The sequence below is a fragment of the Copadichromis virginalis genome, linkage group LG8, assembly GCF_057382275.1.
Source record: "Copadichromis virginalis isolate Kocher_CV1m ecotype Utaka linkage group LG8, C_Virginalis_male_GT1.1, whole genome shotgun sequence".
In the NCBI taxonomy this organism is placed as follows: Eukaryota; Metazoa; Chordata; class Actinopteri; order Cichliformes; family Cichlidae; genus Copadichromis; species Copadichromis virginalis.
Genome location: NC_140625.1, coordinates 22,040,632 through 22,056,869, shown reverse-complemented (window position 1 = coordinate 22,056,869; position 16,238 = coordinate 22,040,632). Strand labels below are relative to the sequence as shown.

Sequence of the window (16,238 nt, the reverse complement as noted above, 5' to 3'; positions counted from 1 at the left end):
CTCTCCCACACGTTTAGCAGAAGCTAAAGCAATTAAAAGAGCCGTCTTCAAGGACAGAAATTTCAACTCAACCTGTTCCAGGGGTTCAAATGGGCAACAGGAGAGCGCAGCCAATACTGTGGGAAGGTCCCACGATGGAGCCAATGGCCTAGACGTAGGCAATTTACGCCGTGCACCCTTCATGAAACGGCATATTAAGGGATGCTGGCCAACAGTCTTTCCCTCAAAACCAATATGGCAGGCTGAAATCGCTGCCAAATACACCTTGATGGCGGAGAAGGCTTTACCCCTATTAATCAGGGCCTGAAGAAATGACAGAATCACAGCCACAGAGCACTGAAAAGGGATGGCCTGTGATTCTAAGCACCAGCCTTCAAACACACGCCACTTATGCTCATATAGCGTCCGAGTAGACGATGCTCTAGAACCCTGAATAGTGTCGATAACACTATGAGGGAGCCCCACCGTGTTCAGGTTAAACCACTCACGGGCCAAGCCCACAGAGCCAGCCTCTCTGGGTGGGGGTGGAATATTTCCCCCCGTGCCTGAGACAGGAGGTCTCTGCGTAGTGGTAACAGCCACTACGCTGTTACCACTCAGCACAGCTGCTGAAAAGTCTCCGCCAGCCAGTGTTTCCCTGGCCAGTGCGGGGCTATCAGGATCATATAGTGACTTCTCTCCCTCACTCTGGCCAGGGTTTGAGAAATGAGGGCCACTGAGGGAAAAGCATAGAGGAGGGTTCTCGGCCACTCGTGAGCTAGAGCATCCACCCCGAGTGGAGCTCTCTGAACGTTCAGCGAGTAAAACAGGGGACACTGAGCATTCTCCCTGGATGCATAAACGTCCACGGTCGCCAGACCGAATCGCAGCCAGATCTGCTTCACCATCTCCGGGTGAAGCTTCCAGTCCCCATACAGCGGGTTGCCCCTGGAGAGAAGATCTGCTCCAAAGTTCAAGATCCCCGGCACGTGAGTTGCTCTCAGTGACAGCAGGTGAACACTGCTCCAGACTATCAGTCTGTGTGCCAGCGTGTGTAACTTGGGGGACCCCTGTATGAGAGTATTTGTGTGACAAGTCGCTCCCTGGCGGGTTGGGGCTGCCACCAGCCAATCGTCGATGTACGTGGCCACCCGAATGCCCTTTTTTCTGAGCGGGGCCACTGCTGCCTCGGTGCATTTCACAAACACCCTTGGGCTCAGTGAGAGACCAAAAGGCAGGACTACAAACTCGTATGCCATCCCCTGGAAAGCAAATCTCAGATACTTTCGGTGTGGGGGATATATGGGGATGTGGAAATAAGCATCCCTCAGGTCGATTGATGTGAACCAGTCGCCCGCTCGTACAAACCGTAGCAGCGAGGCGTGCGTCAACATCCTGAACTTGTATGTCCTCAAATGCCGGTTCAGGGCACGGAGATCCAGAATGGCTCTCATCCCCCTCCCCCTTTCTTTGGCACAAGGAAATACCTTGAATAAAATCCGCTGTGCATTTACTCGGGAGGGACAATTCTTATAGCTCCTTTGTCTCTCAAGGTGGAAATTTCCTCCAGGAGAAAACTGGCAGACTCGCCCGGAGCACGAGAGTAAACAATTTCTTTGAATTGTGGTGGAGCGACACTGAATTGCAGCCTGTAGCCCTTTTTCAATGTCCTCAGCACCCATACTGACTGAGTGCAGGTGGCCCAGCTCTTCATGTGGGGAGACAGAGGGCTCATTGGCCACTCCACCGAATATGGCGTTTTGGCGCCCCCTTGTGGTCGCAGCGCGAAACATACGTCATTTCGGCGTCCCGTCACCTCTGTCACAGGCGAGTGAGGTGACGGGCTCATCTGCATAATCACAGCTGTGGAAACGCGAGTCTCCACGGGCTGCGTTATGGCAGACGGTGCTCCGTTTTTCAGCATGTTTGATTTTCTCATGTGTTTTGCAAGACTCGACAGCGCCCTCGGCAAACTGCCTGGATGCGCGTGTCGGGGCTTTTTTAATACAGAATGCATGAGAGAAGTGCTCGTGAAACAACACTGCGAACTTTGGCTCTCTTTCCCTCTGGCGGGTCCGGTGACAGGAACGCCGGCCCGAGTCAAGCACTCTGTGTGGAACATGTCCCGTTGAACTTGCTCTGGAACGGAGCTGGGAGGCGGGAGGGTGGCCCATGAAGGGGGGAAACTGGGTTCGCTCCCGCCTAGAGGGGAGGCTGTCAGGCCGGCCGCTTCTTCCTCCTCACGATCGCGGCAGCGGGGGGAGGAGGGGCCGCTTGAGGTCTGGCCTGGGGAGACTGCTTCCGAGTCCATGGATTCTTAGGGGCCCCGGCAGCCTGGGGGGCTGCTTGCGTCTTAGGCACTTTGGGAATCCTGAAAGCGGGGACCGGGCGAGACGCTGCCTGCGCGAATGACTGGCGCGGCGCTGCTGGGGTGGCGTGCTGGGCCCTCCTCGGCAGGCAGAGTTTCAGAGCCTCATCATCTCTCTTTTTCTCCTCACATCTCTTCTGCATGGATGTAACAGCCGCACCGAAGAGACCGTGAGGGACGACAGGGGTGTCGAGGAGTTGCTCTTTTTCCTTAGTCGTCAGGTTGGTGAGCCCGAGCCAGCGTGCTCGCTCCTGAAGAACCATGAGGCCCATGGCTCTCCCAGTAGCCTGTATGGCTACCTTGTGGAGGCGGAGGACGTGGTCAGTTATAACGCAGATTTCTTCCCACACTGTGGTATCTGTGTTAGCTGTCATGCCCTCTTCTAGCTCAGCTTGGTAAGCCATTAGCATAGAAGAGGCGTTGTGGGCTCTTACTGACAGAGCCGCTGCCTTGTAGCACTTATCTGTAAGGCTAGACTGGAAGCGGTCTGTTTTGGAGGGGAGAGATGGGGCCGATGAGGACAGAGACGTCTTCGGGTGAAGATGGCTCGCCACCAACGGCTCCACTTGTGGCATCCGGCGGAGGCCGATAGACTCCATCCCCTCACAATCCAGCAGGGAGCTCCCCACGATGGGGTGTTTCTCGCTGCAAGGTTTTGCTTTCCACGTCACCGCTATCTCATCGAGTAGCTCAGGGAAAACAGGCAACACATGCTTCCCCGTCTTTTTCGCTTTCGGCAATTTCTTACCGTCAAAACGAGACTTTACAACCTCTGTTTGTATGGCGGGCCACGGGATGTTGAGCCTAGCGGCTGCGCGCTTGCACATGTCCTGCATGTCGAGATCCAGGGGAGACGGCGGTGTCGGTTTTTCAACCTCGCCGGTAGCCGAGGGCTTTGGAGCCCAGCTGATGCTAGCCAAGGAGGTGGAATCTTCCTCCTCGCCGTCGTCAGACAGCAGGAGCTCCGAGTCAGCCGACTCATCTCCGTCCTCGTTAGCATCTCCTCCCCAGGTGACTCCAGCATCGCGGAAAAACACACGATCTCCGTGTGCCTGCAGCGACGGGAAAGCGGTCGCGATGGGCTGAGGGTTTGCCTCTGCCCAGCTCGGCCCTGGCGTTGTGGCCAAATCATCGGGCATCTCAGTTTCTCCTTGCGCCGCAGCAGCCTCACACAACAAAGGGTCGCCGCCCGACAGGTTAGCCTGGCGAGCTAGCCTGCGGCGGAGTAGTTTGCGTGGGAAAGCCACGCAGTGGATACAGTCGTGTGCAGGTGTCAGGGCAGCCTGAGCGTGAGATAAGCCCAGGCATGCCGCACACACGGGGTGTGTATCCCAGGCAGAAATCTTCTTGCCACAAGGACAAAGTTTTGCAACTTCGTTGGCCGTCGTAGCCATGGTTAGCTAGAGGGTTGCGCACGTTAGAGAGACTGACACTGAGTGCGGAGAATATTGCTATTCCTCGCTAACGTGGGTTGAAAAGTGTTGCTACTTTTCTACAGGTATTGCTACCTAATGTGTAAAACCGCTAGCGTCGAAGGGTATTGCTACCTGATGGTGAAGCTAGGGGTACCTTTATTAGCAAAGTGTTGCTACTTCGCTTTCGGAAAGTATTGCTACTTCCCTGGGTGAAAGTATTGCTACTTGGCACCAGCACTAGCTACAGAACAGTATTGCTACTGCTTGTATGCTAGTGGACAACTGAAAAGCTGGGAACAAAGCGCCCGGCGACCGAGTTGTTTCACTCGAATCTGTGGACAGTTTAGCTTTAGCGCCCAATAGCACAGTTGTCTACAGGCTTCTGTGAGAAGCGAGAATGAAAGAGAACTTAAGGTTATGTATATAACCACGGTTCTCTGAGTAGCATGAGTGAGTGTCTCACCAGACCGCCCTCCTTGCTATGGAAGCGAGGAAGAGGTGGGCTTGTTTTGAATGACATCTGACGCTATGTCAGCCTATTATATAGGGAGGCACTGGCCCCTCCTGACATGGGCGTCACCTAGCCAGCCTGTAAGGGCTGGCATAATGGTATTTGAGCTTCTGATGAGGTCACGCAGGAGGCGTTCCCATAGTGAGACACGAAACGAATGCTATGAAAGAGAACCAAGTCCTAAACCAAGCTTATATTATATTTTTACATGCTGTAGTGCCATTTTTGGGAGCATTTCAAGTTGCTATACATCAATACAACCATTATAGCCCAAATTTTAATAATATGTCTGCATTAAGTGCATAGTAATTACATAAATTGCAAAAAGGTGCAATAAACTACAAAAAAAAATTGAAAATCGTTTTTGTTTTTTTAACATATATTTCTAGTTAGAGAAATTTAAGAGGCTTATCCCTCAAAACTGTAAATACAAAAAAGTTGCACAAAATAGTTTCCCACCACAGGAAATTTATTTTAAGTGTCTTCATAGTTTTATTTTTGAAATACACCAATTTTTATATACTGCAGGAAAAACGAAAATAAATATTATAATGCAAATTTGAAAAAAAAAACAAAAACAAAAAAAAAACAGCATATGCATCAAAATAAACTATTTCCAGCAGTGCAATATGAGTCCTAAGCATCCCAGAAACGACACAGAAAGTCATAAAGTCAAATATAACTTTTAAAAACACCAGTATAGGCTCATAAGAACTCATGAAACCCTTCATCAGTTCCCTCCTTCCTCCCGACTTCGACTCACTGCAGTTTGCATACCGGACAAACAGATCTACCGGAGATGCTGTAGCACAGGTCCTGCATACCACACTGAGCCATCTAGATGAGGGATGTGGGAACTATGTGAGAATGCTGTTTATAGATTACAGCTCAGCATTCAACACCATAGTTCCCCACACCCTCTCGGGTAAGCTCCAAGATCTGGGATTCAGTACATCTTTGTGCAGGTGGATTTATAGCTTCCTGACCACGAGACCACAGTCAGTGAGAATAGGGGATGTGTACTCCCATACACTCTCATTGAACATAGGGGCCCCCCAGGGATGTGTACTGAGCCCCCTTCTCTACTCCCTCTACACCGCGGACTGCACGGCCAGACACCCCACTAATTCCATTGTGAAGTTTGCTGACGACACAGTGGTGGTGGGACTCATCTCTGGGAACGACGAGACGGCCTACCAGAGTGAGGTGGATGGACTAGCAAAGTGGTGTGAGGCAAATCACCTCTCCATGAACATCAGTAAAACAAAGGAGATGGTGATTGACTTCAGAAAACAGAGAGGTGAGAAAACTCACACCCCAATTCAGATCTATGGAACCCCTGTGGAGAGAGTCTCCAACTTCAAATACCTCGGTGTCCACATCAACGAGGACCTCACTTGGAGTACACACACGGACTTCCTCATTAGTAAAGGCAGACAGCGCCTCTATCACCTGAGGCGTCTAAAGAGGTTTAAGATCTCCAAGAATATACAGAGGAGATTCTACACTGGTGTCATTGAGAGCATCCTGTGCAACAACATCATGGTGTGGTACGGGAACTGCACAGTACAGCAACAGAAAGCCCTGCAGAGGGTTGTGCGCACAGCTGAACGCACTATGGGAACATCTCTACCAGCACTGCAGGACATCTATGCTGAAAGGTGCAGATCCAGGGCCATCAGGATCATTAGGGATTCTAGCCATCCCGCCCACAAACTGTTCAGGCCACTGAGGTCAGGGAAGCGCCTCTGTAGCCTGAAAACAAGAACAGAAAGGTTCAGGAGGAGTTTTTACCCACAAACTGTGAGACTCCTCAACCAAAACACAAACCGGACAACATGATGGACAATCTCACACACAGTACATAATTTGCACTTTATCTTTCTTCTCTGAACCTTATCCGTACCTTATTATATACATCTGTACTATGTAAATATGTATATTTTTATAGTCTTCTCATTCAAATCATTACAGTGCAATATCTTGCACGTCATGGATATATATTTATAAGCACAAACATATGGACTTTTACATTGTTTTTTTATATATTTTTTTTACTTTTAACTTTTGTTTCTTTTCCTTTTTTTCTTAGCTTATGTAAAATCCTTTTTAGCATGTTTGCACAGTCGGGGGGAGTACTTTTTTAGCCAGAAAAAACATTTCACTGTATGTTGTACCAGCTATAACTACATGTGACAAATAAATAAAGAATTGAATTGAATTGAATTGAATAAGGCCCTGATGGTAAAAAACTACATTTCCGCAAAATGACGTCACTTCCGGTTTCGGCCAGGACATGGCGGACATGCGATAGTTCGCGCTGATGGACGTAAGAAGTGTTACAAACAGCTGATCGGATCGGCAAAGCGTGTTTCTGGAATATTATGTTTTTGTTGCTGCAAGCGCTTTTTATGCAGTTTTTGCAAAGCCATATGTGAGCCATATGTGGAAGGAAACCGTGACTTAGGACAACCTGATGGCATAAGATGTAAGTACAACTCCTCCGGTTTCATATGCAAAAAAAATTATTGCGCTAGCTTACGTGGTTGCAGTGCTACCGAGATTTAAAAATAGTTGCGCAAAACAGAGCGTGCCCGCTCCAACCGGCTTTAAAGGGTTAAAAGCAGCAAATATGGGCGAAACCAGGAGTAAGCAAAAAACCAAAATAAACAATTTATCATTTAAGAAAAGTTTCCATTTAATGTTAATTTTAATTCATTTTATCGTATAAACAGATTTTTCATATACATTTTCTCAGGTATAATCCTGAGAGATTCCCAGAAACATCTTTATAGTATATTCATGATGGTTTATTAGCTTTCATGAATATATACTATATTCAGCCTCATCTGACTGAAGTGAATAAGAAGAATCTCTTTGGCATTCTTGCAAACCTAGTCCCTAGGGGCTGCCTCTCCCCGTTCGCCATGGCTGATTGGCTCAGGAAGAGTCAATCAGCCATGGCAACACAGTAATGGATGCCCATCATCTGTAAACCTGACAGCCTATCAGGGTTCAATCACAAGAACCTGTCTCAACTACCAGGGTCCTCCGTCCCCAAGGAGATATAGATTTGGAAATTGATGCTTCAGCACCTCAGAGATAAATGGAATAATGTGAGAATAAATCATCAGGCAGCTTGGTCCCAGTGGGGCAGTGGTGTTAAGAGGCCAACTACGTGTAGCACATGGGGCTGTAAGGCACAGTGTTGTGCGGGTGGGGGGCAATCAGTTTTGTTCTGGAGAAAAATACTGAGAGCCTTTTACAAATAACATTTGTCTGAGAACGGATGTCTCCACAGGCAGTGGGAATTTAAAAGACTGTGGAAGTAACTGGCAGATGGAGAGCAGTGGAATAATTAATTCAGAGAAAATAGGTTACATTGTCAATGCGCAACTGAAATGCAAAAGACTTCACATTACCATTTGAAAGTTTGTTTACGGAACTCCTTCACAAAATCAGTTTTGTTCACTTTTAAAAGCAAACACAACCACTAAGGAGTCTTGATAGCTTGTTCTTTGCCGTTAATAGTGACAGCCTTGTATGTAGTCGTTTAAACATTTAAAAGTACAGGCTTCTTCAGCGCACTGATGCTGGAGTAGCTTCAATACGAACATGGATTCCATAGTTTTAAAGCTGCTTTGTTCATAAAAATGTGTTTTCTTTCCAGCAGAGGTGGGAAGAGTATTTTAATCAATTTCACTGGGCTAGGTTCTCTCCCACGTGTGCTGTCGCTGAATCTCTGCTCTGTTTAGCGAAGCACACTGTAAATGCCCAGGGAAGAGCTAGGAGCCACTTCACGGGAGCTCACAGCACTGGGAGGCCGCCTGCATAAATCTAGCTTAGTTAAAAAGAGTGTTTCATCTCGGATGTGGGGATCAGCAGTGAGGAGCCATGAGTATAAAGCATGCAGTCTGTTGCAAGGGGCATTTCTAGGGCTCCTTTTTCCCTTTGCAAGAATAAGTGCTCAGGATAAACTGCTGGTGAGCGAACAGGCATCACAGCCATTCATACAGGCACTTTTTTATAAGTGCTTTCCATCTAATAATTACACTCTGGTGGACGGATCCGAAAGCAACTTGAACCTAAGGGTTGAACCACCAACCTTCTGATTAGTAGATGACCTGCTCTACATCCAGAAACAGATCTTACCGCAATTACATTACTAATCATATTAGTTATACTGTCACATATTCTCCAAACGTAAACATCAAATTGCTGTTTCAGCAAACCAACAGTCAAAACAACCCGAAATATTTGGTTTGATATTGTATAAAACAGGAAACTGCCAACACATCTGATGAGCTGGAATCATGTGATCATTTCATTTACAGAAATGCAGAAAATGGGACAGAGATGACTATTGGACAAACACACCTAGATCTTAAAGAGCTTCTGGGTTTTTAATAAAGAAGCCTGAATCTGGTATCATGGGAAATATTGTGGATAGATTAGCCACAATATCAAAACCAAAGACAGGTAAGTAAATAATATTGATCCTCTAATAACAATGCAATGTTTCTGCTGTTTCTTGTACACTTTCTTTTTTTCTGTAGAAGGGATATTGGATGGATGGGTAAAAAAATAAATAAATCATATGACAATGGTAAACTAAACATGCGGACACAGGCAAAAAAAACTGCAGTAATGGCTAAAGGAGCCTGCAAACAAGCCCAAGGCATTGACCGAGCATCCAGCCTCCCTGGATTCCAACTCAGAGCATCCGTCCAAACCACTGAAACGAGCCACACAAGTTACTAGACCCAAAGCAATAGCTGCCAATGTCCTCATGCCACCTGCAAATTCTGCATCCCTAATGGATAAGAGCCTACACAATATAAATGAGGCGGTTTTAATGTTGCGGCTGCTCTGTGTACAGTGCTTTATTAAAATAGCTGGAACCTTTTCCTCGAGCTTTAGCGTGGGATGATATATCCCATACAACACACAGCTGCACAAAGTTTAATCAAACTTTGTGCAGCGACGAGGCCATCTGATCCCCAAGCACCCACCGGCACCTTGCAAATTATCAGCACAAAGTGACAGGTAAATATGGAGAGCGGAGCTGCTCTACAGGAGTGAATCTACAGACCAGGACACATACTCCCCCTCCCTCCCATCACTCTAGCACAGGGAACGAGATAAATCAGAAAATGGCAGGCAGGGAGGAGAAATAGGAGCAGAGAATAGTGCTGATTGATATATGCTGCATACTACGCATCTACATAACAGCTGAGACAACCATTTGAGCCACTATCATTACTTACAGGAGAGGCAGGCTCTCCTGTAACTGAGACGACTCATTCATTGACATCACCACCCCCTGAGCCGAGTAGGAGGGCACGCACAATTGTATTTAAATGACAACTTATACCACAGACTAAACTTAATAAGCTTCAAAGGGAACATTACTATAACAACATGCGACACCCACCGCTTTCACACATTATATGCAGAAGCCCTCTGACAACAAAAACCTCCCATTGTCTTAGAGAAATGCCCAGAGCCTGTTGTGGGGTCTGCAGTGATCCCATTAATGAGGCTTTATAAATGTTTGCTGCGCATGCTATTAGGTTGTATCCCGGACAATTAGCTTTATCGGCATTTCACGTCTTTTTTAGACTGCAATGATTTAGCACAAAAAGCGCTAAAATCATTACAAGTGTCACATAAAGCCTGTGCTGCTGACAGGTCAGAGATTCAGCTGTAGTTTTTAAATTGCCAGCACGCCAAGACCATGCATCATCGTTCAGAAAACAGCTGATCTCACCAAGGCATCTGTCAAACTTTGGGATAATCTCCCTCTGAAATGAATTTTTTTTACCTAGTAGTCTTAATGTTTACATGCAGATTGTTTTTCCCCATAGTCGGGCAGTCGGATAATCACCAAGCTGGAAACATCTCTACCTGAAAGCAAATATTGATCCTACTTTTCAGGAAAAAAATTTCTGGTTCAGCTTTGACCTAATGTTTTGTAGCTTTATGTGACCTCTGCAATGAGAGAGTCTTACTGCCTATTTGAGTGCTTTAGCTTCACCACCTCATAAAAAGGGTAAAGCTGCCTTATTGCTGGCTTGATTAGAGGTTCTATGGATATTGTAAAGTATTGCACGAAAATCTCGAGCCATCCCTCATTTCCTCATTTTTTGTTAGGAAAATGGGAAATACATACAGTAATTTACTGAAATGCAAAAACAGTGTTTGGGCACTAATCAGCTGTTAATTAAATGATCTTTCTTCCCGTTCTTATGATCAGTTTAAACTTGCAGGTTTTCTTCACCATTCCCATATTTCTAAATGCACTGAGATGCTGCCATGTGATTGGCTGATTACGTATTTATGTTGTGTTGGCCAGAGGGGTTGGGGATCTCGTTAAAATTGATAAGAGGCCTTTTTGAAAGACGTTTTAAGATTTTATATTATTAGTCTTTGCGTAAGGCCACTTATTTCAAATCTGAAGAAAGCGAAAAATGGTTTACAGTGGATTTTCTTTTCACAGGCCTACACAAGGATTATTCAAAGGATTAAAGACCACAAACACACATGATCTTGCTTCAATAATTTACTCCAAGCTTTTCTCTTCATTCTGCCCTTGTTTGGAGGTTTAAAATGATCTTTTTGTTAACGTGAATACAAAAACGAAAGGGCATGATGCACTCCTTATTTAAACAGGGCATTGCTCTTGGCGAGTAAAACAATTAATTTCAATTCAAGTCAAAGTTACCCTGCAGTGTGTCTGTTACTTATTTATTTCAGACTGTGGCCAAAAACACAAAAGAAGCTTTAATTGTGGCTCTAATTAAAATTGTGATTCATTCTTGCATACAAAAAAAAAAAAAAACCCAAAACAAAGCAGCAAATTACAACCAGTGAAAAAGAAATCAAAGGAGACATTTAGGTTGGTTTGGTTTAGCTCTGTGAAATCAGAGCTAGAAGCATCTGACCACTCACACAAAAGAGAACAGCTTTTCACACAATCTAACTACAACGTTATGAACACAGCTAAGAAATACCAGCATGCTCAAGAGGGTTTACGCTGACATCTGTGGGGATTTATAAACATGCAGAAAGGCTGGTGGGAACACAAGATGCTAAAATCCTTAATCCATGAGCCACAGTGGCAGGCATGAGGATTTCCCAAGCTTAATAAGAGTAGATCTTCACGGGGAAATAAAAAGGCTGTTGTTCGCTCAACAGAGATGAACTGGAATCTAACTGAGACTGACTGGCGTACTGAGAGTAAAGAGAAAAGAAAGTACTTTAGAAGTAGGAATAGAGAGGAGGAAAACAATTCCTGGCGCTCAGAATGTGGAAAAGGAAAAACCAGATAATGAGAAAAAATGTTTAAAAAGCTGAAGCTAAGGCATCCTACATTAAATGATGTTCCCATGATCCGTTTGTCAAAGCCAGAGGCTACGGTCCATCGGTGGTTTCAAAATTCAGGGTCTACCTGGCTAAGATACAGTAAAGAAATCCTTCCTCCCCCCAGTGAGAGCTCTGTTTGATGTGAGCAGGCATTTCATCAAGCTGGAATTGTACTTCTCTGTGCTACAACAAAAGTAAATCCACATACGTCGCTAGGATTTTCTCTCATGTGTGCTACTTTTGTTATACAGCACCTCAAGAAAGAAGAGATCAGAGAGCAGTGGTCAGTAAAACCTACTCATGGCCACTTCATTAGGTCATCTGATCTCCCGCTCGTTAATACAAATGATCTAAGCACCCAATCAGGTGGTGGCAATCCAATAGTTTAAACATGAGGACATGGTGTAGAGAACCTCTTTAAGTTCAAAACAAGTATCTGATTGATGAAGAAGAAGGGTGATTTAAGTGCCTGTCAACGTGGCATGGCTCTATTTCAAAAGCCGCTTCCATACTTGGATTTCAACACAACCACGTCTAGGATTTACAGGGAACGGTTCAAAAAGAGAGACTATCCAGTGAGCAGCAGTGCTCTGGGTGAAAATGCCTTGTTGATGGCAGAGGTCAGGAGAATATCCACACTGCTCTGAGCTGACAGGCAGGAAGCAGTAACAACAGTAATCACTGCTTATTACAACCAAAGGATGCAGAAGAGCATCATTGAATTTACTGAAGAAGATGGGCCACAACAGGAGAGATCACACTGGATGCGACTCCTGTTACATGAGCAGGTAATTGAGACTGCACTTCACAGATGCTCACCATACCTGGACTATGAAATATTGAGAAAGTGTTGTCTGGATGGTAAACAACATAAAATATGGATCCATCCTGCCTTATATCAATGGTTCTGGATGTTGTAGGTCAGCGGTAACCAATCCCCGGGTCCGTGAGTCATTTGGTACCAGGCCACGAAAGTTGAGGTTCGGGTGTGAAATTCATGGTTTTCAGGGTTTTTATCGTTTTTTAATCGTTTTTATAGTTAACTCGGTTTTCCCTGGTTCTTTTCCCGTGTGTTATGAATACATCTTTTTTGGGGGGTACCGGTACTGGTTTTATTTTGTTGTATTTATCTGCGACACCTTAAAGGCCGGTCCGTGAAAATATTGTCGGACATAAACCGGTCCATGGCGCAAAAAAGGTTGGGGACTGCTGTTTTAGATGATATAATGACATGGGAAGCATTTTCTTGGCACATTTTGGGCCAACTCGACAATTGCTGCCTATGTCGATCCCATTACGACCACAGTGTACCCATATTCTGATGACTCCTACAGCAGGATATCACATCATCTCACAAAGCTCAAATCATCTCAAACTGGTTTCCTGAACATGACAGTGAGTTCACAGCACTCAAATGGCCTCCACGGTCACCAGATCTCAATCCAGTAGAGCACCTTTGGGATGTGATGGAATGGGAAATTCACATCTAAATGTGCAAGGTGCAAATCTGCAGCAACTGTGTGATGCTATCATATGACTATGGACCAAAACCTAGCACCTTGTTTAATCTGCGGCACAAACAATTAAGGCAGTTCTGATGGCAAAAGGGGGTTCTAGCAAGGTGTACCTCTTTAAGTGGCCAGTGAGAGTATATCTGTATATCAGGCAGCAGGAACGGATTAGCCAATTCACACTGGAATAAACAACTAACTAGATTCATTATTTTTAATTAGGAAGTTATTTATTCAGCTCTACTAGAAGATTAATTATGTAAATTCTATTTTGAAAGTGCAACAGTTGTTAGCTACCATAGCATGGAAGAATCTAATGAAAAGAGGGTCAAGAACAGTCAACTGATTTCCTTTATTTGCTTTAGTTGTCGAGTTAATCGCAAACAGTGGTCCAGACTGAAACGCGCCAATGACAACATTTTCTCTCTTGATTGTTTTCAGTGCTGTTTTCTTTGATTTAACAGTTGTTGGGAAGCTTTTATTAAGATAAAGTAATTTCTCTTGAACTCAATTAATATTATACTGACTTCCCCACATTTCTTTTCAGCTCCGCTGGATGCGTTTGTGCAGGGAGGTGTGCTCGCTGTGAGACTAAGAGCAGGGAAAGTAGAAACTATGTGGTAACTATGTGAAGCTAGTGCAAATCAATTAGGTGAAAAACAGAGATCAATAAAGGATAAAATATATAAATATGGATGGCATGGTTAAGACAAAGACAGCGACTATAAAAAAAAGCTTAATTTAAGGATTCAAAATGTCACAGTAGCTGCTTTCATTTTTTTATATAATATCTAAGTTGTGTTCCATGTGTTTACTGACGTTTTGATACGTTTTCCACAAGAGCATAATTTTTAGCTTAAAAAAACAACTTGCGCAGGAAAAGAGACAAATATTCATTAAAATATAGCAGCTGTTACCATTTTGGGTAAGTTTGGTAGAGCAGACCAGGGTGGAAATCTGAAAGGAATCCTTGCTGATGGTACAGATGCCCAGGGTCTGGGTATTTTTTCCAGTGGTGGAGTAGCCTTTCTCTTCCATCTCCAGCTTTGTGGAAGGTAGGTTTAGGTACAGAGAAGAGTCCTCTAGCTTCTTTACCTCCGCCTGGTTTTAGAGAACAAGTCTCAGTCAGTTTATTGGTAGAAACCCCAAATTACTGTGTACACATTAAAACAATGTTGCATTCTATAGCTGTGGTTTTAATGGATCTCCCTTTGATATATATTATCAACAAAACAATTTGTGTGTTTTTCTACCGAGCTGTTGCATGTGAGAAAAATATCATTCATTTCCAAATGCAGGGTTGACTGACGAAAACAACAATCCAGAAAACATGACAAGACAAATGTAACAAGATAGATTTTTCCCATATGAACTTTTTAATTAACATAAATGGGCACCGTAACACAGAGGTATCATTATGCAAGGGTTTTTAATTGGAAAGTACTCTCATTTCCTTGTGCGGGCTGATGTGTACCAGCTACCCAATTCACATACAAAGCACTGATGGCAGGCTGTTATGATGACAGTCGCCGATACAATAGGGCAGTTTTTCACCTACAACTTATTTCATGGTCATTTCACAAGGAGAGCGGGCTGTCTGACGAGTAGGCAGCAAGAAACAAAGACTAAGTGTGTTTATGGGATGTTTTTGTTTTGTTTTTTTACATTTACCTTGTACACGATGAGATCATGCTCACCGTCCCTCAGAGTGGTCCCGTCATACCTCATCAGCTTCACAAAAGATAAGGCAAATATCTTCTCCGATTTATCTTTGGCTGTGGAAGAAAAAAGAAACACGCAAGCAATAAAGACAACTTGGTTATTGGTGTTTACGTTTGAGACTAAGACTGCGTTCATATATACAGTTCGCTTTTTTGTACCGTTTGCTTTTTGTCTCATTTTGCAAAACAAAACACACCGCATCTTTCGTACGTGTGCAATATGCTTATGTGAACAGTGTTCGTCTTCGGGAACAAAAAAGAGATCATATTGCAGTAAACCATGCAGCACTGCTGACGTTACAACAAGTCATTAACAAACCAGCAGTCTGAAAGAAGTGATAATCCAAACGCTGACCTCAGCACTACACTCCCTGAGTCAGCTCCTGAGTTAGCACAAGAAACTACTGTTCCCCTCTGATGTCTTTATTAATGCTATGGCTGCATCTGTCCGTGAACTGTTTATTTTTCACCCTGAAGTGAAGCAAATGTACGCGCGCCGACTGTTGAGACCAATTATGCATAGGTTTGAAGGACTTGTGCATAATATAATGCGAGGGACGTGGGAGATGCAATCACAGTTGGTTGTTATATAACAATATGTGCCTTAAAATGAAATAAAAAAACCTGCTAATTACAAAAAGGAATATTGTTCAAGTGGCAGGCTTTGGATTAATGTACACTTGCTGTTATCAAATGAATAAACACTTGCACTTGTGCTCTGCTGCAGCTGTGACCAATTTGTATAATCCTGTAAGAGTGGAGGAAAGATGCTCGTGGTTTATGTGTGCAAGTGCAGACACATGTGTGATTGGGAATGTTGAGTGGAAGCGCTGCATAAACAAGGAAGAGAGTTACGACTTTGTCCTGTAACCGGGACTTTGGATGGGGCCACATACATCATCATTGCGGATCAACAAGCTCGGATTTACGCGCAGGGAGACGTGATTCATCGAAGTATATATCTTGCATTCTATCTGCATAAATCCCCTCATTGGTTTGCTGCCCGCAACTCACCGGTGAATAATTGCTAGGCTGAGATGAACCAGTGGAGGGAGAACACTGTAGGCATGCCATCCAATAATACCAAGTGTATTAGTGACTTCCTAAAGGGCACAGAGCTGAAAACTCTTAATTTGGACAAAAAAGGTCACTTTCAGGACAGAGCTACTTTCTTTAAACCAATCGAAGTCCGATTTGTGTGCAAGTTTCGCAAATTTCCCCCTTAAGGTGGGCTGTCACTTCAAATTTAGTTGACTAAACTGTTCCACATTTTAAAGCCTACCTGACTCACGAAGCAGAGGCATAAAGACAGATGAAACAAAAGTGAAAAGATGGCAGGAATCTTTTACAGCTACGGCAGCATCTGTG

The 16,238-nt window shown here is 44.5% G+C and overlaps 1 protein-coding gene across 2 annotated transcripts in view; it reads right to left on the bottom strand.

Moving 5' to 3' along the window:
* Positions 1-16,238, bottom strand: part of dock1 (dedicator of cytokinesis 1) — a 199,328-nt gene that overhangs the window by 133,630 nt on the left and 49,460 nt on the right. For both annotated transcript variants that reach the window (XM_085466543.1, XM_085466544.1), the window contains exons 17-18: positions 14,821-14,924; positions 14,067-14,250 (exon numbers count right to left, since the gene is read on the bottom strand). In XM_085466543.1, the coding sequence (XP_085322669.1) occupies positions 14,067-14,250; positions 14,821-14,924 (288 nt within the window). The remainder of the gene's footprint in view (positions 1-14,066; positions 14,251-14,820; positions 14,925-16,238) is intronic.